This window comes from Phalacrocorax carbo, chromosome 1 (assembly GCF_963921805.1).
Source record: "Phalacrocorax carbo chromosome 1, bPhaCar2.1, whole genome shotgun sequence".
NCBI lineage: Eukaryota > Metazoa > Chordata > Aves > Suliformes > Phalacrocoracidae > Phalacrocorax > Phalacrocorax carbo.
Window position 1 is genome coordinate 172,192,448 of NC_087513.1, and position 24,022 is coordinate 172,216,469.

Below are 24,022 nucleotides of genomic sequence, written 5' to 3' on the forward strand. Positions count from 1 at the left end.
GAAGTTTCCTCTAACTTTGCTTCCTTAAGCAGCCAGACATCTTTTGTTTCTCAGCAGGACTAGCATCCTACTACCCTGCTTAACACTTGCTGCCCTATGTGGGCTCATCCCACAGTGTAGAGAAGCTCCCCCTGCACACCTGGATCAATCTCCCTAAAAGCCCATCTGAACTCCTGCATTAGTGCCAGGCCTCCTTGTGTTCCTCCCCAACCTCATGCCCTGCAGAAAGCAAGCTTGGTCACCGCAGCGGCTCAGCACCCTGCAAGCAGCAGCATTTGGTGTTGGCATTGTATTTAACACCTCTTTTACATACAGCACCGGAGGAGGGTGATTCAGCACAGGCACTCGGGTGCGGAGGTGTTCAGACAGGCGTTAAAAAAGATGTGGTATGAGGATTTTGTACCAAACAGGAGAGTGAGCGGCATACCTGTACGGCTCCAGCACTGATACCACAGGAAAAGTTATCACCGCTGCAATTAACATCTACTTTCTTTGGAGACTGTCATGAATTTTAGCACCGCACATCAATAAATATTTGACAAGCCAGAGGGGAAAAAAAAAAAAAAGCACTGTAGCATCCAGGTTATAAAGATTTAACACAGATAAACACCAACTGCCGCAAGAAATGTCAAAACCGTGCTTCCTTAGCAAAGGCAGGTGAAATCAGATTATAAATGTCACAAGTATGATTTAAGGTGTGTACCTTTTCTACGTGGTTGACATTTTTTTTCCACTTAGGAAGGAATGTTTCTTTACAAACACAGGAGTCATCAGTTACTTAAGGAAATAAGAATAGCATACAAATGACAGAGTGTACCCACAGACTACAGCTGATTAAATTGATAATGGAGATTTTCTGCAGTTTGTTTGGCAACTGTATTTATGTATTTTGTGAAGCGCTGGCAAGTTGAGGCAAAAAGGGTCATACTTTTTCAGAGCTTTGGTTTAGACTAGGAGGAGGGATGAAAAGTTTCCACATTAGAAAATTCTTGCTGCCAATCATATTACTTTACAGTTAGTTTACAAGAATTTTTCAATTAATTAATTGTCATTTTGACATCCTGTCCCAGTAACAGGCTGGAAGCATCAGCCTGGAAGACATGATTTCATTTAAAGCATGCCCCAAAATACTACTTTTGATTTGCAGAGATCAACCAACAGGCACGGCACTTGCTGTCCCCTGACTAGATATCAGGATGAGCAGTTGAACCGCCATTTCTTGGAGTCTGCACCCACATAATTTCTCCCCACTTAGGTCTCCTACATACATTTCACTTCTTCATCACCCACCAAAACATGTCAAGTTCAGTCCAGCATCTGGGCTTCATTCTGCCTGATCGAAGTCTTGAGCAGCTACTAAAAATGTCACAAAGAGTTTGCATCAACCTCCCCTTTCCCCACACCCTACATTTCAAAGTGTTTAGACAGCAACAGAAAACAATTAAAGGAAATTCAGAGCTAGGGCTGAAATGTACCATATGTTTTCAAGCAGAAGGGCACAAAACATCAGCAAACCACTGCCGAGATTACATACTCCCACTATCAGGCATTGAAAGACTACAGAACAATGTCATCTCTAGCTATTAATAACCATACTTCCTTTCTAGCACACAACCCTCTTTTCTTAATTGTCTAGCAGAGGTATTTCCATACAAGCCACATTCCTTTTTCCCATAAGACAGCAAAAAGTACCAGAAGTGATTTATAGTTCGACATACATTCCTATCAGGTCTTGCATCACTCCTGACGTTTGTTATAGTTTTAGGTTCTCAGAACTCAGGTCAGACATTTTTTTGTTTGCAGTATAGTCTACGAGAGAACTAGACTGAGTGTCAAAATTTCACCCCCACCCTACTCAGACTTACTGACTGACCTCAGGAAAGCCACTAAAATGCCCTCTGCCCCTTCTCTGCTATCTTCAGATGTAGAACCAAAATCATGGTGAAGGCCTATTTGCAAAGTGCTCTGAGATGTAACATTTTAAAAATATTTTTATGTAGGCGGTAAGACTTAAGTTCTTAAGCATAATAAGGTTTCTAAAACACTTCATAAATTTCCAAAGACCAAAAAACATCATAACGTTCTATTTTATTTTTTTTAAAATCGGGATTTTCATCACCCAGTTTGCATGCCCATCGTTCTCCCAAATTTGAAGCAACATGTGCTTAGGAGTTTGAAGTAGTGGCAACTGAAACTTCTGAAAATTACACCAAAACACACACACGCTCATTTCCAACTGCACTTTTTGTAGTGCTGACAAAAATCTCACTAAAATTCATTAAGTAAAAAATTTAACACATTGACGGTTACATTTGAAATACCATGCTGTGTCACTTCTCAGGTGAAAAAATATTTTCTCAGACTAGTATAAATTCCTTTATGTCCGGGAAACTTGTTTGAGCACTTCAGCTGGACCACTGATCAAAGAAAAAGTTTCCCCTCCCATGTAATTGTACTTGTCAGAACAAAACTAGATACTTAAGGTGTATCCTAGACAGTTGTTTGGTAACAGTCAGGTATAAGTCCTCATCTGGTTTAAGCACTTTAAAAATCTGAAGGTGTTACTGCACTTACTTAAAACGATGCAGTAAACATACCCCTACACATTAAAGTACTTTTCAGTATTTAGTAAGTCGATATCATTTGCCAGAGCAGACTGGATTCAAGCTAAGTGTAACAGGCTGAAATATCTAGAGGAAAAGGCAAAAAGCATGTAGAACATAGTGCCTCAGATTGCTTGTTTGGTTTGGGTTTTTTTGTTTGTTTGTTTCGGTGTTCGGGGTTTGTGTTTGTTGTTTTTTTTTTTAACTATAGTAAAATATCATTACTTAAAGTTACACTGTCCTTCCTGCCAATTACCATTTCTTTATTGAAAAACCTCTTGCTTCCCACAGGAAAGAGGAAAATAAAGCTTATTGGAAGTTTTGTTACCTGCAGCATAAAAAGGATATTGAACTAAAAGAGGAAGATAACTATGATGAGGAACCTGACCTAATTTCTGCCAGCTGAAATGTCCCTGAGCCTGCATTAAATATGTGGGCTGCCATTGAAAGGAGAGCACAAGTCCTGGAGTGTATCCACTTCCATCTTCTATCCCTTCCTCTTCAGCTGTAGACATATATAGAAGTTAAGAACAAAGGTCACAAAGAAACACTAATTACTCCTGAAAAACAAAAATCTCCACTCACACAAGCAAAGATTATGCCAAGTAACTAGAAGTTTCTTAATACTTGTCTTCTGAATTCCCCAACAACTTGCTGAGCATATTAATCTGGAAAATGGGTGATGATGCTTCTTTGACTTTGTTTACATGTTGAAATTGTCAAATTTTCCGAAACAGACGTGTATCATCCTGCGTCTTGCCTTATGAAAAGCAACACCAGACTAATCGGCTTCCAGGTGAAAGACACCAAATAGGACTCATGCGATTTCACTCTCTGCAGCAGCATGGCATACACGCTCACTCTGTACCTCTGAAATTACAGTCCAAAGACAAATCAGAAGCCCAAGACCCATATCAGGCATGAGGGAGAGGGAGGGTGACAGAGGCAGGGCTCAAGGCAGAGCCCACAAACACCGTGCTGGCTATGATGTGTTCTGGTCCTCGTCAAAAAAGGAACTTAAACCTTCAGAAGAAAAAGCAACTCTCCACATCACTCAGTATTACTCTCTCATCACTGCAAAAAGAACCATCAGGCAAGCAAACAGAAGATGACAAATGGTTAATCAGCTCATTAGTCAGCTCTTGACCAAAATTTATGAGGTTATTTCTTCTGAGCATCTTTGGACACTGTTAGTTGCTGCACAACCAGTAAGCTCATCCAGGTTTGAGTGTTTATTTTTTGGTGTGTGGTAGCAAAGCAAAGAAAACAACAGTAGCTCTAATGTAACTTAGTTCATGTATTTGTGTATTTGCCCTTTCTCATTTGCCATGAGGAACAGAAAGGAGGAGTTCTCTTATACACATTTTCTCATGCCAGACAAGCTACCATTATTACCACTTACGTAGCTCAAACTAGTCAAATTCACAGAGTCGTTGTTCAATATTTAAGAATCCAAATTATTTTTAAAAAATACAAAATGCGAGAAGAAAGAAAGCATCGACCAATATAAAGGCTATACTAAACACAAGGAGACGAACAGCTGGAGAAAATAAATAGTCGGGATTTTCAGCATAAAGAAATAGACTTCAGATGTAGAGCTGCTTTGAAAAAAAGGATTCTTTTGTTAAATTAAAATAAAACCCCTCATTAATGTTACCACCAGATTTTTAAAATTTAATTGGAAAACATAAGTAATTTGATTCTGAGTAATCTAGAGAACGAACTTTGTGGCCAAGTCCTAAATAAAACATACAACTGAAATAATCTCCACTTTGCAAGTGTAGATTTTACCAGATAAATTGTTTTAAAAGTGTCCTATAATAAAGTCAAAATGTCATCTGCATGCCATTCCCCTGCAACACAAAAAAAGCCCAAACTCACCCACAAAACAACAACAAAAAAACCCTACCACCCTGTCATGAAAACTTTCCCACAGAAAAGGAAATTTTGGCCAGCTCTACTTGATGACAAGAGATAAGGAAGTACCAGGGCGGTTCCATGGTTTGCAAAGTGTTAGGCACAAAGGCTCAGAAAAATATTCTTTAATGGCAGCATTTTTATCTCCTCCACCCTGTCTTTATCTCCCCTTTCATTTTGGTATAGCTTTCTTCCATATTTCTCCCTTCTTACATTTATTATTTCCTACTTTCCTGGTATAGGAGGTAGATGCCAATGAGCTCTGTAACAAAGTGGCTCTCCCCCACTGTTTGAGGTGGTTGTCTTGGTGCAAGTGGAATTAATAACTTCTAATACGTTAAAAAAGTAAACTATAGAATGTAGTGGTGTCATATTAGATTGCACTAAAGAGAGGGAACGTTGTTTGAGTAGCACTTGTCAGAAGGGCATGTTGGGCCCTGGCAAACCAGAAACGTAAGTGTTTGAACAATCCTGCCTGGAAAACTATCAAGACACTCTTCACCCTAAAGGAAAACTAATTCCCCGCTAGAACAAAAAAATCCCACTCTACAGTATTTCAGATGCACATGTTCAAACCTGAGACTGCCTAGAGATGTGCAATTTTATTCTCTTGTGAGAAAGGGAAACAAGAGTTCACAAAAAAAAAATCCTCTGCCAAAGCTGAAGAACTTAATGAAGATGACATCTGGCACTAATAATCATCCAGCACTCTCATTAAGAGAGTCAGAATTAGCAACATCTCTATTCGTTTGAAATGAAGGACCAACTTTAAAAAAAAAAAACAACCGCTAATGGCATTTCATTTACAATTCTGAAAAACCAGTAGCTTTCTACTCTGCCCTGTGGTTTGACCACAGTCCTCACACCTCTGGTGTGATGAAACACTTCCCAACCACAGGGCAAAGCGTTGCACTTCCATCTGACTCACAGGAGCTGCAAGGAAAGATAGATGGTCTTCAACAACCAAATCGGTACGTTGCAAGGCAAGGTTCCCATTAGCTGCCACTCTCCAAAGGAGATAATGATTCTAACTCTAAATTTGCTTCACCACCTGGTCTCAGCTGGAAACTCAGACTAAAAATTTGCCTTTGCTACAGAGCATAATTATTTATCCCAAACAATGAGCAATGTATTATTCTGACAGATAAGTCAAGCTTGCATATACTATACAAAACTCATTCATCTTCCCACTGTCTCCCAATGCCTTATGACTTCCATCCCTGTTCATGATTCTCTCTGTGTTCAGCCAATGGGGTTGGAAACGTGAGGTTTCTGGGGAACAACAGCGCTGCAGCCAGAGACACGCCTCAAAGTGCTCCTCAGAGCCTTGTTGGAAAATATGTTGTCAGACCAAAGTCCTCCCCCTTGTGTGATTATATCCAAACCATCTCATGCTGGGATTCAAGCTGAAAAGCCCATATTAAGAACCAGATTTTCTTTGGGTTTGCTTTTGCTAAGCATTCATTTTATTTTTACCATGCCCCAACTACTCCAAGCAAAATCATTTTGCAGGATTTGAACCCAGCAAGAATTATCAGTTTGAGTAATTTACCTTAAATCCCATCTCTGTTTCATGTAAGTATGGACCAGAAAAAGTGAATTTTTAAGGCAGACTACACTTTCACTACTGTGCATAATGAAACCCCAGCTTCTACAAACCTCTGACCTTTTGGTTACCCTTACCATGTCCCCCAGAAATGCCAGAGGGCTTCAGGAACTGCTACTCTGTGCCTGTTTGCTTGTCTGCTCTGCTGTACTAAGGAAAATATAAGAATTGCTCTGCATACAAACTGTGTATTTTAGACATTTCGAAAGATAAGTAGAAATTAAATCTTCATCTTCCAGAAACCGTTTTAGTGCAAAGGTTTTAAACAAAAGGCATTTTAAGAAGTGGCCAAAATTAAAGCAAACAAACAACAGCTACGTCCCAGCTAACTCCCTCTGGGAAACCTACGGGAACATTATCTCCAAAACCTGCTGTGCACTGTTAAAAATCAACCTGCAGCAAGTGCCATCTTTCTGTGACTACAGTTGGAGTTAGTCCTTTGCACCCTGCAGATGGCATGCCTCATTCCTCAGGACACCGCTTCAAGGGCTGCGTGGACGCTTCTTCGGTCATTCATCTTTGACCACTGCTTCCCTACCACAGCTCTGGTACTTGCCTTACCTCCAGTGAAGCAGTTCAGTTTTCCAAAATGGAACATAAATGAATAAACATGGCCAAGATGATGGCTAGATATCACCCAAACCATGGGAGTCATGTGCCTCAGATGAGGAACGGATCAGCAGAGCTGCAGCACAGGCTGCTAGACGGAGATCAAGTTATGGCTGGGTCCAACCCTCCCTCCCAAAGAGTTTTAACAAACCCTTCCATGCAAGCTGCAGCCCAGCCTTCCTGCAGCATGCCAAACTGGGGATAAGTTTAATCAAATTTTTTAAGTTTGTCTGGCACCAATTCAGCATTTTTTTTTGTTAACTGAATGCCAAGTTTCATTTCAGTATTTCATCATCAAAACACATATAAAACACATCAAAACACATATCCATTCCACCATCATTATTCCTGAACCACTGTGATCCACACCCAAAATCACTAGACAACAGTATCATCAAACTAAAGGTGAAAGCTAAGGCTTATTTTCTGTTGTCTAATGTGTGGCTGGAATTGAGGCAATCCTGCCAATACACAGCCCCTATTATATTTTATGAGAAATAAGGTGTCACAAAAGCAAATAAGCCATAACAAATCAATAATGCATTTATTTCATTAAAGAACAAGTACCTCAGTTCCCTAACTCAATACAAAAAAAAGAATAGCACACAATATTCCATATAAAGCCTTTTCCATGCGTCAATACAAAACAAGCGCTCTCAGTGACTATCTTCAAGTGGTATTTTAACAACAATACCTCTGCATGATGTTAGTTTACAAGAATTATTCACCTTTCTTACCCTTTCCTTTATTTTTTCAAGACTTGTAAGAACTAGAAACAACTTGAAGGAATAATAATATATTACAAGTAGGATATGAACTACAAACCTAATGCATACTCTGAATTTTTGCATCTGGAAACAAAAAGTACATGTAAAAACAAGAGTTTTTACAGTTATGATTCAAGACTACACTTAAGTCACCACAAAAATGGAATCTAGTCTATGGTTTTCTGGTTTGGATCAGCTGGCTACTTCAGAGGCCATTTAGGCAATCAAACTGCTGATAGAATAACTGTGCTGTCATCCCCCAGAATGATTTTGGTTTCATTTGAATTCTTTTTTGGATCCCTCATGGGAAAAGAATGTGCAGCACTCATTATTCACAAGCCTAATACCCTGAGCTTTTCTGGGACAAAGGCAACTAATACTTTCTACATTCATTTGATGTGGAAATGCACGTTCTCAGCTTATGCAATAATATATGGCATGTTAGCCCAATTTTATGACCTCTGGCCAAGTTAACTACACTTCTTCTCTAATGAGATACACAGTTAATCAGAAAAAGCAAATGTTTTGTTGGCTCATCCCATTAAAACGTATAAATACAAATATTTAGAGGTGTTTTGCATTCTACTTGTATTAAGAGATCAGGTAACTTTCCCTAAAGTTGAGATTGCACATTTACCATAAAGTGGGATCTTCCACTTGTTACAGGAATCATGTTCACCTTGGGTCCTTTAAGATGAGACCAATAGTTCTGGTGACAGGACTACGTGACCTAGATACCCTAGTAACATGAATAGCCAACAAGGCTTTCATAGGAAAAAATGATGAAGAAATAATTATTTGAATTCATCTACCCACAAAAGGGTTTCTGATGCTCAATGGCTACAAAATTTATCCTGCAGTCTCTGACCAGCAAATTTGCCAGACAGCATACAGGAGATCTTTTCAATTTCCTGTGAAAATGATTACATATATCTCCTCCCTTTCCCCCCCAACAATGTTATTTACAGCCAAAACACTGGCAAATCCCTCAACTGAAGCCTGAGGAGAGATCTTTGCATCATCAGAGTTATTTTAATGTAACCTAAGCTTTGCTGTGGGTGGGGAGAAGCAGATTCTAAAAATACTCTGGTTACACAGAGCATTTCCAAGCCTGCCCCTTCCCAAACAGAGGGACATCTGAAATGGCTTGTGAATATAAAATAGGATGGTGGCCTTTAAATAAAGACAAGTAACTCTATATAGGTTTGCGCACAGGAGCTGTCAGTGCTTGATATATCTGGGGATGATGAAGCTTCATGCAGTTACAAGCTGATTAAAATTACAAATCCAAATCACAGAACAAGTGACCTTTGTGGTCTAAGACAATGTATAAATGGTACTATTTTAAACAAAAATGGAAATGGAACTAAAATCTTGAAAACTTAATAGGCTTTTGTAGCAAGACAATGTAATAACAATAGGTAAGAGAGTGCTCATTAAAAACAAACAGAACTTGGCATCATACCCCAGATACTAGATTTGATGTTATTACTTACCAAGCCAGCTATTGGAGTTGACAGACGATTGATCTTCTTAACGATGCCAGGTTTGATCTTGTTAATCAAGCTAAAAAGAAGTCATATGATTTTCTGTTACACAATCAACTTTATTTAAGCATGAGCATCAATGCTTATTAAAAAATACTTTGCATGTAGTCCTAACTTATACTGATTGAACCAAGTAAATTTGAACCTTTTAATGCCCCCTAATTTTTTTTTTAAACCAGTTTTCCAAGAGACTGTAGAATCAAAAACGGGACAAGCCACACACACACACAAAAAAGAGATTTCTGAGAACGGCAAATTCAGAAAGAAGAAGCAAAAATGCCTGGGCAGGCATAGACAGAAACAGATCTATGTTTCTACTACATGGGTGGTGATATTGATCAGACTCAAACTTCCCATTTAAAGATTTTCTTCATATAAAAGTTCTGATGCAGAAGATGTCAAATATATATCAGAATATTAATTTTCAGAGTTCAGTGTGAAAGCACTGATATCGCTGTAAGCATAAAAAATCAACTCAGTTTTCATAATGCTATCAAACCCAGTATGATGTGTGCAACCATCATTTTTGGTACATACAGTTTACACGTGCAAGTAACTTTCAGTCTCGGCTAGAAGAGATTGCACCTCAAATCACTCTTACTTTATATAAAATTCACAATTAAACTGGGAAGATAGGACAGACTAACGCATCACTGTTGAATGCACAACCCCATATGCACACCTTGTCCTGCAGTAAGGATGAGGAACAGGATTCCTTGCACCCTCACACAGGGGTTATCTGTCATGGAGGTAGGGAGATAGTGTGGTTCACTGAATTACACGCTAGACCACAGGATCAACAGAGAACAGGGACCTCAGGGCACGCTGCAGATTTCATCTGCCTATATACCTTTGAGGATTTTGGACTTCCTCCCTCTTCTTGTTGCTGCTTGTCTGGCCAGTCCCTTTACCCTGCAAATCATCAGTAAGTTTTTGTGATCTGCTCACCTCAATGGAGAGTCAGGACCTGGTTTAAAATTCTATGTGGGAAAAGGCATGTTTTGCTCAAGCAGCAAATTCATTTTGAAAATAAACAAAAATAATAGAGGTTACCTATACACACTGGAGTGGACGATAGATTTCTAATCGCCTGCACAAGAAATAATGGCTGCAGGTCCTGAGACTTTTCAACCGCATTAAGTTATTTAGTAAAACAAAATATATTTGATTACTTACCCCCCTTTCCCCCCCCAAAAAAAGTGATATGTTGAGCCCTAAATTATTTTTTTTTTTAGTTTTCCAAATTTTTATTTGCTTTATTGTACCTCAGAATGGGGAGTAACATGTGATTGAGAAAACTTCAGTGACTTCTTTCCTCTAATGTATACACAGGAAATACTATATAATGTAAAAGGCTTTATTTTGCCACTACTGATCAGCCAGTCAAGGTGCATGCTTGGTCATTAAGTGGGCCAAACAAATCAGCTGGACCACAATAGGAACAAAGGGTGAAAGCAGAGGTCTTATCTGCTATCGTTTAAGTCAAATATACCATCTCCAGAAATAAAGTATCTGTGGACATTACACTAGCCATGTCACAGGCGAACCAAGGAAACACGCATTGTCAAGTCTAGTTTGTCTCCACTATTTAAGATCTCGTGCTCTACTGACTTTAGTGAAAACTGGACATCTGAAAACCCTTCCCTATCTTGCTCTTTTCTGTTTCCACAGAACTTCTATGAAAAATCACTTCTCCTTGTACTTCAAGTATGTCAAATTTAAAATTATGACACAGGATGACAGCCATATGATTTAGTGCAACATAATGAGGCATCTTTTGCTTTAAAGAAAGTTGCGTGCCTCCTAAGGCAAGCTGCTCAGCTGAAGAAATTACAGGATGTTTTCCTTGCATATGGCTATTAATTACAGATAAATTTAACTGATTTGCATTTGGCAGATGGAGGCTCATTCTTTTGCCAAATAAGTATCAACAATGAAGATATCAGAGGATTAGAACGTATCAGTTTGCTGCCAATTCTTAAAGACACTATTTAAGAGTTACAGCTGAATACAATACCCACATCCCTCTAAATACATACCTGGAGCAATACCTTCTTATTAAAAGTATCAACTTTTTTTAACATTCAGTCTAGTTAACATTTGATTACGTAACTTATGAAAATACGGTGTCCACCTCTACACCACCACTCCATCTTCAAAATAAATCAACTTCTGCATATCAAAGATAACTGCAAAGCAACTAGCAAGACAGTCTGATGGGCAAAGCGCCCACAGGAGAAAATAAAGGTAAGGACAGAAAACACAGTAATATTCACAGAGGGAAAATGTAGGGATGTTGACTTTTTGCATTTACTTTGGTTAATTTTAATATACAGTAAAAAATTTCCAGAGAACTGTACCTTCATAAATAATTTTCTGAAAGTTAGCTTGGCTGAACTGATTTAAAAGTGGCTCTGAGATTTGAGATATTTTAAATGTCCTAGGTAATTCTCTAATGAGATTCCTCCCTTGCTGGTGTTCTAATGACATTTACACCTGCCAATCCTTCAAGTACTAGGGGATTAGGACTACTTCCAGTTCTGGAAGCCTGCTCCAGTAAGTACAAAACCAATTACAAGTATGTGGAAGAGACCTGACGAGTGGACATTTTACACCTCTGACTCAGTCTAGCAACGAAACCAGACAAGTTCCATTATTGCCAAGCCAAGCTTTTTAGAGAAAGCACTCCAGAAAAAGCTGAGGTCAGAGTTTGTTGTTGAAAGCAAGAACTAAGTCAGTCCAGAAAGTACTGAAACCTGGACTGCACGTCCACATACACGGCAATGTATTTCTACACTACGCTGAGACCCAATCAATTTACTTTTATCATTTTAAAGTGCTTGTTTAAAAAAAAAAAAAGTGTATTTTTAAGTATGCTAAGTGCCATCCAAGAGATTCTACATTATTGAAATACTTGAATGTAACCATAATTCCTCTACAAGGCCAAATGGCTCCTCTCATGTGTATATTACTTACTAATACTGCTCTTCAGTATATAACATGAAATCAAAGGTCTGCCTGTTAGCTTTAATTTACAATTTTGTAACACTCACTTCAGAAATGAACAACTTTTAAAAAGAAAACTTATGTGGGTGTAGAGTTCTGTGGATGGAATATGTAGTTTTCAGGATTTAGAGAACAACCAGCATCCAGTTTACAATCCTTTCTTACAGGTGCGTGGGGATGGGGGACAGAAACCCAAACCCCAACAACAACAGGGGGTATAGGGATAACCAAGTGGTTTCATCTCAGCCATGGCCACACCACCTTGCACAGACTGAAGAGAAATCCCAGGGATACCACAAGCATTATAACCAATAAAACTAATCAACTGGCCAAAGGATCAGCATGGTCCTCTTACTAACATGAGCATGTAGGACAGCACATGAAAGAGATCTTAAGAGATGATGCCTGAAAGCTGTTCTACCTTCCCATGACAAAAAACAGATATGAAAAAAGGAAAAAAATTACTGACTACAATATATTTTTGGTACTTCAAAAAAAAAAAAAAAAAATTCAAACAAGAGGCCAGCAAGGAAAGAGGCCAACTGATGTTAACATGAAACATTTTTATATAGGTAAGTCAATACTCACTCGCACAACAGGACCCCATTTTCTAGAGCTGCTCGAAAGTCTTTGGTTCCAAAGCTTTTCCCAGTAACTGTCTGTAAAAATAAGAATTGAGAGTTAACTGGACACACACAGAAAATCAGGACTAGCAAGAATATCAAAGAAGTACTAAAAAAAAAAACCCCACACTTTTTGATTTAAGACTTAGGTCATACTATTTTCTTATTTAATTTCAATAGAAATAAGTTTTTAAACAACATTTCTTTATGCCTCAAAAGAAGTCAGATCCAACATCTTCAAATAGTTTCTTCTACTGTAAACCAATCTTCGGCTGAATTCTGTGGGAATACTTATTATTTTCTGAAGCAATACCAGCCACACTGAAAACCATAAAATAAATTTCAAACAGAAGTGCAAAAGAGAGAAAATGTCTTTTATCTCCTACTTCATATTACAGCATGTATACTCATGATATCCGGCACAAAGTATTTTAATAGGGGTTTTTTTCTTTCCTGCCACTTGCACCTAAGGCAGTGTGACTAAAAAACCACTCCAGCAAGTCTGTATTACCATGTGCACATCAATTCCCATTACTTGGCAAGTGGCAGTGCTGTTCTAAGGGGACTACTTTTTATATTCAGAGCGAAAAGCAGTGAACAAGGACAGTGTCTTATAAACAACTTAAGACACCCAAGGCCAAGAGCATCGCCTACAGGTTTTCAGCAAAGTTGTTTTCCACACACACACACAACCAGATTTGCTCCTGGCATTAACTCCCTCCATCCCAAACAAGACCATCAACACAGCACCCTGCTCAAGTCTAAATTCACTTGGGTTCTTCCTACTACATCTCACCTCTGCCCATGGCCCTCAAAGCAATCACATTTGTCAGATTTCTTCTAAACAGCCAGATTAGTAACCCACACACAAGTCAGAAAAGGAGTCAATATTCCTAAAACAGCCCAAAAGAAGGTTTTACCCCTGTTGGATATGACATGAATTACTAGGAAGGGTATTTATTTGAGCTTAGAGGTCACCAGGTTCAGTCACCAGCTAATTACGAACCTGCCTTTGGGGATCCTGACAGTCCCCGATACTGCACAGGACTTCAGGCACACAATTAAACATGCTGTGGAACCTGCATGCATCCAGACCAAAGCTACTGGTTACCACAGTAATTAAAGAAATTAATAGTGAAACAAACAAGCTGTGCTTCGTAAAAGAGCAAAGGAGAGGATGCAGCTCTTTATGTATCTGTTACATTACCACCATATTTTTTTTCTCCTAAATTGCAAACACCAGAAATGCTAGAATTTAAACAAGTAGTTTTTAATGTAAGTTATTTTTTAATTAAAAAACTGTAACTTCAATCTCCCTATTGAGCACAGTTTTAGATGTTACAAAAATCACCTATAGGGTTTAAGGTTTTTTTTTAGGATTTAAAAAATAAGGAAAGAATTATGACAAACCAACCTAACAGAAAAATTTTAACTTGGGGGGGGACGGGGGGGACGGACAGGACATGACACGACACACCAGCCCCATTACTTTTAACAGCAAAGGATGACAGTGATTCCCCTAGGAGAAGTTAATTTTATACAATATTCCTTTAACACTCTGTTCTTACAGAAGAGCAGATGTTGCATTTTAGCAATATCATCTTAGCACAGCATCTGATAATTACCCTTATCTCAAATAAAATATGGCCTTTTGCTTCCAAATTTGTATATAAAGCTGTTATATTTAGTGATAATAATTTTGAGGAAATTAGCCAACGTAACCTAACAGCACTGAAAGTTTAAATATAAATATTTGTGTCCCCTAGGTAACAGAGGATATGGGTTATATATTAAGCCCTTCATTCTGCAGGCTAGAAACTTGAAGTTTGCAGGTCATGCAGCAGAACTGTAACGTAATAGGGGCTGTAGGACAGGGATCTAGTTTTACAGTTACGTTTCAAACACCAATCAATTCTTAGAGTTATTCTCATTCTGTAGTTGTTGCTGACATCTACAGTACTACACAGTCCAAATGTTTGGTTTAATATAGACAGTTTACTGGTAAGTCACACATGCAGCGGATAGTGAGACGTTTCCTTCACCTAGAGTTGGGCTCATCCTAAACCTGCAATGCCTTACATACCCGCAAACAACCCTCGCACTGAAATTCCTTAAAAAAAAAATATTAGAACTTCAGCATGTAGCTAAGGAGTTCACTCCTCAAAAAGGATTCTCAAAAAGTCAAGGAGCGTGTGTCACTGGAGACACGGTAAACTTCCGCAGAGAACACAAGAGTGCCATGCTCCTGTGCATAATCATGTTTTCGTGGTGCATCTTGTGGGCTTTTGCACAAAAACCCTCCCAACACCTCAGTCTCCAAAATGATATGTGGAACATTTTTGACTACCACAAAGTCTTCAGGCACATGACCTTAGGCAACTAGAAGCCATCCTTGAACAACATGAGAGTCCAACTTGAGTACAAGGTTGTAAATGCTACTATTAAGACTTGCAGACTTCTTAAAACTACATTACACTGGAGGCATTTTGACTAAGTTATTTGTGCAGCCTCTGTGGCAATCAACACTGATTTGATATACAGAATGGAGCTGTCAGACCGATCTTGTGGCCCACAGATTTTGACAACTACATGGTTTGTTGACATTAAAATAAAAGCATCAGTACTGCCAAGATAGGCTTCATTAATATTGACTCTTAAAGGAGAACTAATAATTAAGTAATTAAGAGGTATTCTCAAGGAACAATTTAACACTAGTGGCCTGAAACCAAACTGTTTTCCAGGTTACACAACACCTTGAATTTGTTGATGTCACAAAAATAAGTACTTCATTTTAAACCAAGCTTTCAGAGACAGAGGACTTTTCTCATTACAGACTTTTATCCAGCTTATACCCTCTGCAAGGCATCAAGCTCAGCTGTAACTATCACAGCCTGCTTAGGAGCTAAGTGTCATTAAAAAAAAGGAGAGCCACAGAGCCGCTCAGTGTTCTCTGACTTTTAAGAACCCGAGTAAGACAAAGTGAATACCACCCTGACATATTATACCTTCAAACAACATCTATGATTTGTGAGTCACTGTTTATTCATTAAAACTGGTTATACTGGGTGTGGTACTCTTATGTAACAGGCATAATTGATTTTGGACAATTTTTCAACCACTTAGGCCATGTGAGCCATCAAATAATAAAGGAAACACCTTGCAAAAAGTGATTTTTATCCATGTTTGAATAACATATCTTTTCAAATTATGTCTCTTTTCTCTCCTTCATTCAGTGGAATGTGTTCTGCTTCTTTCTCTGCTTTTCTGATAGAAAGAGAGCAATGACATAATTAAAGGCTGTATCATAAAATCACATTTAATTGCTGCTACAAAGCAGTTTGATTTCATTTTTGTAAGACAGCGTCCCCTAATACTTTGGTAACTTGCAATTGCCAGGTCCAAGCCATTTACTTCAAACAGTATGCAAATCAAATCTCGACTTAAATTTAGACATTTTAAAAAATGCTTACACACACAGAGAGGGCTAATTTAATTTCAGGTTTGCTGTAATTCCTGTAGGAGTGGGCACATCAAGAAGAAATAACTGAAGATCAACCATGCTGAAGATGGCACGACACCAAAATCACAACAGACAGAACAAAAAGCACATGGCACAGAAGAATACGCTAATTATAAGCCTCAGTACCAAATTTAACATCAAGTACATTTCTTCGGCTTGTCCTAGTAGAGGCCAAATATAGCTGATCATAATAGGCCTTCTTTGCCTTAAAAGCTATTCAAAGTTGAAAGATTTTTCAGTGTTAAGAAAAAAATACTAGAGGAGTCCATGTCAAGTTGTTTCCATGGTTCATACTGGTTTGAATGGCTTTAGCAGAAAGATGGCTCTACCGCAGGATGGTAGATGTTTTCAAGTGGGTTGGTTTCCTACGTATACCACCACATGCAACTCAAAGTCCAAGGGACTGGCAGGTTTCTCAATTTAACTTTGCTGCGGTAGAAGCACCAAAGCTAGACTCTCCCGATCCAATGCAATACTCACACCACATACACAGGCGTGCTGGCTAACTGATTCTCCATCGCAAAGGTGTTAGCTGCTCCAAAACAAGGAGGCAGCACCACATCATACCTAGCCTGTGACCTGAACGATGTCTTGCTGCAGAGGAGCCATGTACTCACCATCCAGCTGGCTCTGCAGTTCACGCTGGCCAGTCCTGCTCTTTCCATCTCATACAGAGCTCCTCTGCCACCACCCTGCATAGACTACACCAACCATGCAGGGACACTATGCACTGATTTGAGAGAAATGCTAGCTGTACCAGCGTGAAGCACACAGCTCCCTGATGTAGGCTTGTAGGTTAGGAATGGAAGCTTCAACAAAGATACTGAACCATGCATGACAGCAACAGCCTTAATGCAGGCTGACACAAGGATCTCATGGGGCAAGCAATTAATCAGATGGCAACTTCAAGGATGCTACACTGATTTATGAACTTCAGGTCCCCAGCTCAGGCTGCAGCAAGAAAAGCCAAGTTTATCATGCTGAGAGAAGACTGCTCATGTGCTGTAGGGAACTGGGACAACAATACAAATCTGACACTGCCATATCATCCCCACTACAGAGTTTCAGCTATGCCTGCCAGTTGTCACAGTGCCTGCCTTGGCAGATCACCTCACATAGACATCGGTTTCTGAATTATTACCTTGCTAATGGCCTTTCTTCCCCCACCCCAGTTACCAAAAATCTGGATCAGGCTACATGGCAAATGGCTCCATCCTCACATACTCCCAGTGTTACGTATCTCTATCTACAGCGTTCATTTAGCTCTAACCACCCTCATCCAATACATCACTCCACAACGATACTGCTACTGTAAGATGCACAAGGAGATATATAGGCTAAACCCACAGCCAACAAGCAAGTGTTCAAGATACTCCCAATGCATCTGTATGGTTTGACAGGGCCTGGAATTAGATTCATGACTGAGGACAGTCAACCATTGGAATAATCTCCCCAGGGAAGCGGTTGACTTGGCCACATTGGACACCTTCAAGAGTTATCTGAACAGGGTGCTGGGCCATCTGTTTAGACTCTGCTCTTCCTAGAAAGGTTGGACTAGATGATCCCTGAGGTCCCTTCCAACCTGTGATTCTGTGATTTTATATGGTACTTTGAGTCCACTGCATTTTATATACAGTTGTTAGTAACATGCTCTACCTCAGCTTGACAGATTTTATCTTCTAGAGTCTGTCATGAAGGAAGAGTAACACAAAAAAAGTAACACCAAAGCTGGAGGAGTTTTTCCCTCTCCTGTATTCCTGTAGGAACTGGTGGTTCTTCTGGACTGTGACAATGAGTAGCTGCTTTCTGGGATGCTTCAGATGTACTACCCAAAGTCCTGACTCCCCCTTTCATGGTTATTTGCAGTCCTGTTTAAACATCACGCAGGAGACGAGCTTGTCCTTGAATAGCGTACATCATACCTGTCAACAAAAATGCTACCATTACACTTCGGCATAAGGAGCTCGTGCTGTTTGGCCTTTGCAGACTTTACATCCAGTTTTGTCTTCCCCACTGGTTCTTGCTCTCTGAATTTATTTTAAAACCAAAAAACCTCACAAACAACAAACAAACCAAAAACCAGACTAAACCTTCTACCATGGACACGATTTGCTCCAGTAGTCAACTGATTTGCCCAAATCCTTCCCAAAGGACAGATGGTAGGAACCGTATTCAGAGGGTTGCTGCACACAATCTTGAACATACCAGCGGCAAAATCAGGCTCGCCACCATCTGGGTAAGAAAGCCTTTAGTGTCACAGAAAACAGCCCAACCATGGTGGTTAATAGCTTTCTCGAAGTCAAATAGTGGAGAAGAGTGGCTCATTTCTGAAACAAGCAAGATCTGTCTCCCTGAATCTTGGCCCCTGGGAAGATATACAGAGCGGGCATTCATATCTTCCAACCACGGGAGAACGCTGCTGGTGTTTCATCTCTGGCAGCAGGAGGGACACCAGGCCTAAAGCAACCAAGGTCAGAGAGAGAACCATGCTGCTATCATTCCCTTCCAATCACAATTTAATTCATGGTTAATTAATGGTTTAATTGCCAGTCAGCTGTCCAGCATGAAACTTCGGACACTGCCCAGCCTAACAATTTCACAGGAGTCAAAAGCAAGGCATGGATTTCTACAAAAGGAAGCTCCTCATTTTAAGTCTTTACACCTCATTGCTAAAAATCCTTGACAGGCACGACTCCGCTAAGGAAGAGAGCTGGGGTGGCTGGAAATAAGAAAAGTATATACCGAGAAATCTGCTGTGTAATCTAACTGCACAGCAGAAGAAAGATGGCTGAAAAGGAATATTTTTGCCATTGGTCACTTATGCTGGTCCATGTGAATGTCCCCCTTTGTATCTATAAGACTTTTATTCTTCAGTTGGAACAATTCCCGCTCCATTGCTCAGTGCAAAGCTGTATTCTCCTGTTTAAACCCCATACCCCAAATCCCTGGGCATCATTTCATTTCAGAGGATGTTGCAATTCTTCAGTCTTCAGCCAAAACTGCCTTTGATAACAAACCAGAACAGACATTTATAAAAGGAAATGACTGATTACTGAAAAAGTCTTACTGCTATTTTCTATCATCAGCATAATGATGGGGTCTTATTGTGGTATGCCTTCAACAGCCATGCCAAGGCTCCTGAAATAACATACAACTACATTTTTACAAAAGATGAAGAAAACAATGAATAAGGGGTAAGCAAATAGGCACACGATTACTGGTGTGGTAGGTGTGAGAAGCATAGATATCTGGTCATCAGCTGCTGCCATTCTGTTTTTTCAGCTCTTCTGTCAAATTGCATATAAAAACACAATCTGAAGGATGGAAGTGAAGTAGTTCTTCCAGTATTTAAGGGAAATCCTGACTTAGGAGAACAATACTGCAGAAAGAGCAGGGATAAACATTTGGGATCAAGCCAGTCAACCAAGCTTTCCCGCCTCCCCCCCAAACAAGATCATCCCACAGAACAGCAAGATTAATAAGCTTAGTGTTGTTTATAGCGATGACTGTACTGGCAGGTATCAAACTAAAAATTAACATACTCTACTTCACGTGATAAAAAAAGAAGAAGGTCTCACTGTATTTGCAGAGATGGGCAGCATAAACTAGATGGAGGTAGACGTTCCAATAGGACATAAAACTTGCAAATGAAAAATGCAATTTGAATTACTAGGAATCTCTGAAAGATCAAGGCACTGAAGTTTTAATGTAATGATATAGTTACATCTGGTTTATTTGGATAGTGTTAATTTCATAAAACAGTTTACATGCGCACCAGTTGTAAAGCTGCCATCTTAACTGATTCATGCTGATTTCAACTTTAACCAAGCGTTTATTTGCTCATGCGTATTTGCAACTACTTCAGTTATCCAGTTTTATTTACATATGCACCTTCCCAAAACAAGAGGAAGATGAGTTGTTTTTTTTTAAATATGCCAGCTGAGCTCCATACTACTTCAGAGGTTGGTGGTAAAAGAAGGGTGGCAGTGGGCACCTTAACCGTAAATGCTCTTATTTAAGCAGAGAAAAGGACAAAATCATCATGAGAAAACAAGTGTCCAAACATTCAGATCACCCCTGAAACAAGAAACCAACCAATGAATTCCTTAAATATGCAAAAACATGGCTGACTGAAAGTTGTCTTTTCCAAGTAATTCACTGGATAATGGTGGTGTACTAGAGCTGGGTGTTTGTTTCTGCTGGAGGGGTGGGGGGAGAGAAAAAAAAAGTTAAACATACCCAGAGAACGAGGAATATGAAGAAATGATTTCTAGAAAAGTCATCAACTGAGATAACAAAAGAAGTGGTGAACAGAGGTTCCAGTTTCACTGCTTAGAAATCTTTTAATGATAATGCTTCATAACATATGCACTCTTGTGCTAGCCAAATGTTGAACTTGCCCATTGTGAAAGTCAGTCACTCAACGTACCATTTCTTAATATTTTTTCTGAAACATCTACCTCTTCAGCACTGCATTGGTTTTTACCCAACCTCAAGCTGTTAACCCCTTTCCAAGCTGGGGAATAAGCAACCAAGAGATAAATGGATCTGTGCACAGCCGTATCTTAGCTGGACTCCTACATAGTGTCCACCTGGGACATACAAAAAAGTTGCCCTGAACAAGAATCGGTATGTTAGAAGGTTGAAATGAAAAGACTAGAAGAATATCAGCAACACCACAGCTTAGAAAAGGGGACTTGCAGTAAGACTTAGGCACACCACAGACAGAAGAAGGTTTTGTAGGGCTACCTGAGCTTCCTGCCATCCTGATATTGCACCAGAGTCTCCCTTCCCACTCTCTTCTCTATGCCCATGTGAAGGGTCTGCATTTAGAAAGTATCCTGCAATATCCAGACTACTTTCTGCTTTAATATAGTATTAAAAATGAAAAAACCCACCCCCACATAACTCCCTCACACATCCTACTGCCTCTCCCCTGCCCAAAACGACCATGGCAATTGAGCCAGGGGTTCCAGGCACCAGGGGAGGGCACCATAGGGCCAGAGCCACAGCACACTGGAGATGAGAGAGGGATAACATTTGGACTTCATGCAGATTCTTGAGAGGCTTAACATACCCAAAGATCCAGTGATTCAGCGCCCTGACAGCCAGGCGGTATGTGACCGATGGGTTGGATGACAACGTGCCCTCAAAGAACTTCAAGTTCAGATTACAAGAATAAAAACCCACCCTGAAAACCTCTACGGAAAATCTGTCTATACCATTGCTTTTGTTACAGGAGGAAAGCAAAGTTTAGGACAATTGTTCACCTGAACCTGAAGTGCTGCAAGGAAAAAAAAAATTGTTTTTACAAGCTTCAATTCAAATAGAGGCATTACTTGAAATATTAACAGATAAAATGTGAGTGATACTAAAATCACATTTGTCTAGGGCAAACATTAAGAAAAGATTAAAGCAAACACAAATGTGGACATTTTTGCTGTAGCAGTACTAAAATCACTCTTGTCTAACATTTTAATCTATTTTATACTTAGTATTTTAAATAATGTCTCCACTGTAACCGAATCTTTAAATGTTTTGTTCTTGTTCATTTAGAATGAAAGATAAATGCAAGCTATAAAAAGCCTCTGATGTTTGTATTTCCTAAGTTTATACCTCAGAGTATATCTGCAAGTTTCAATACAAGCTGTCAGTTCACTAGCATTTATTTTTGCAGGAAGGACTTTAAGAAAGCAATACCTTTGTTTACACTGATTAAGAAAAATATGCTAAAACTCCGCTGATATTTGCAAGCCGGTCCCTGTACGGATTATTTCGTTAAGTTGCAGAGAGATACAGAGATACTGAATAAAATGGCCAAAACCAGAGCACGCTTCTGCCCTAGATTACTGTTCCCCTCTTACTATTTAATACCTTGATTTTTCATATCTTTTAAATATGCGGAGTTCTCTAGAGGGCAGTGCCAGTGCCATGAATGAACTGGGGATCTAACTGCAAGGTCTTGAAACTACATTCAGCAGGAGGGAAAAGGCAGTGTATAAAAGAGTATGCACACAACACGGAAATGCCTTAGATACAATTGCTTTTGCATGTTTAGCAAGGTTATTCATGCATAGAAGTATTTTTTTTTGTTATTACTGGAGATTCGTCATCTTTTCAAATTTTTCAGCCTTTACTGGAAGCTGTACTTTGAGCAGCATGTGTACCGAGACGTGGCATGAGTCAGCTTCAGCCAGAAACATTCACCAATACTCCTTCTTTATTTCTCACGCATACATCCATGTGCGCACACGTAGCGTTTGGGGAACCAACGGCCTTCTGGCCGCGTCTTCCCTCCAGTCCCCACATCCCCTGACTTTTATATCTCCTTTTACACCCACAGGTTTCCAACCCATTTCACCAGGTTTACTTAGCTCATTAACAAGGCAACAGACGGACAGCAAGTAAAGAAATTGCGCAGAAATGAACATTTAACAGTCAAAAGACACCGTAAAGGCAATTAGTGTCACATAGAGAGACTGGAAAAAATAGTCATGACACCACTTCCCATTAAACTATGGCACTTGGCATTACTTGCAGCGCTTAAACATAATTTAGAAATTTTAATATTATCTAGCAACAGTTATGTAGAAATAAACCATCAGGTGGAAGCCACTGAATTTAACGCTGACTTTGCTGACTCCAGCTTTAGAAATATTATGCTCTTCTCTGGAGTTAGAATAATTCAGGGGGAAAGATGAGCATAAGAGAACTCCACTGATATGACCTCTTCAAATGAAAATAAAAGCAAGGTTGTAAAGCTCTTGAATACTACTGTGTTTAATAGCTGGGACTTTTTTTTAACTACTTTTAAGTTTCAAGATATGAGAGTGAGTAAGCAGTAGAAGCTATATTGAACTACAACATCAAGAAAAATGGTATTTGGTTTTTTTTTGTTTGGCTGGGGTTTTTTAAAGGAATTTTTAAAATCTTAAGTTTAAAAGAATATAATCACATACAAATAATTGTACTGGGATACTGGAAATACACTGTGTGTGTAGCAGGCTACTAAGCTGGGAGAGAGACTTCCGAAGGCTCCGCTTCCCAAAGCTCGTAGCAATATACTGTGTTACAAGTAATGAGCTCCCAGATTACAGCGTTGGACGGCAGAGGACATTGACACTGCTTTGCAGCACCATCTAATGAGAGATGCCAGGTACAACACATGACCAGAGGCTCTGTGCATACAGAGGGACTACAGTCCCTCTCCTTGGCAGCAGATGAAAGAAATTGCCTCTGGCAAAGGAATTAAATAATTGCAATCAGAGGAGGAAGGATGGCTACGGAGGAAATTGAAGTCCAAGGGAGCCACAAAAGGATGGACGGCATTTGAAAAGATGACAGGAGCACAACTAGAGGAGGCAGAATATCAGTCTTGGTCAAAGGAATAAGGAAGTTTAGGCTCAGTAAATTTTGCTGATCAGCTCAGGTCTCTGATTAGGTTTTTGAGGAGTTCTAAAATATGAACACTGCCCTTTTAAAGGCTTTAAATATGAAGGAATATTTGATGAGAACGTAGCAAGTTACTAAAATGTCTTTATACATGAAGAACTCCGAAACGAACATGCTCTTGTGCTTGCTCACACAGCTTTCAGCTTTTCAGGGGATCCTATACCAGCTACACCTCCTTTAAGACCTTTCTGTCATCTCACAGCAGACACGGTTCTACCCTGAACAGTAGCCTACACTACTCGCCCCTTATTTGTAATTATATATATGTTCTCCCCTCAGATGTAACTCCTTCACTGTGAGAGATGTATTTGCTTTTACAAAATTAAAACGTCATTGGTAGCAGAAATCAGGGATCAGGCTATGATCATCTCA

At 39.5% G+C, this 24,022-nt stretch overlaps 1 protein-coding gene across 7 annotated transcripts in view; it reads right to left on the reverse strand.

Annotated features, from left to right (window-relative positions):
- The window catches only part of LMO7 (LIM domain 7), a 130,658-nt gene that overhangs the window by 82,999 nt on the left and 23,637 nt on the right, over positions 1 to 24,022 (reverse strand). For all 7 annotated transcript variants that reach the window (XM_064440728.1, XM_064440723.1, XM_064440722.1 and 4 more), the window contains exons 2-3: positions 12,644 to 12,714; positions 8,999 to 9,068 (exon numbers count right to left, since the gene is read on the reverse strand). In XM_064440728.1, coding sequence (XP_064296798.1) covers positions 8,999 to 9,068; positions 12,644 to 12,714 — 141 coding nt within the window. The remainder of the gene's footprint in view (positions 1 to 8,998; positions 9,069 to 12,643; positions 12,715 to 24,022) is intronic.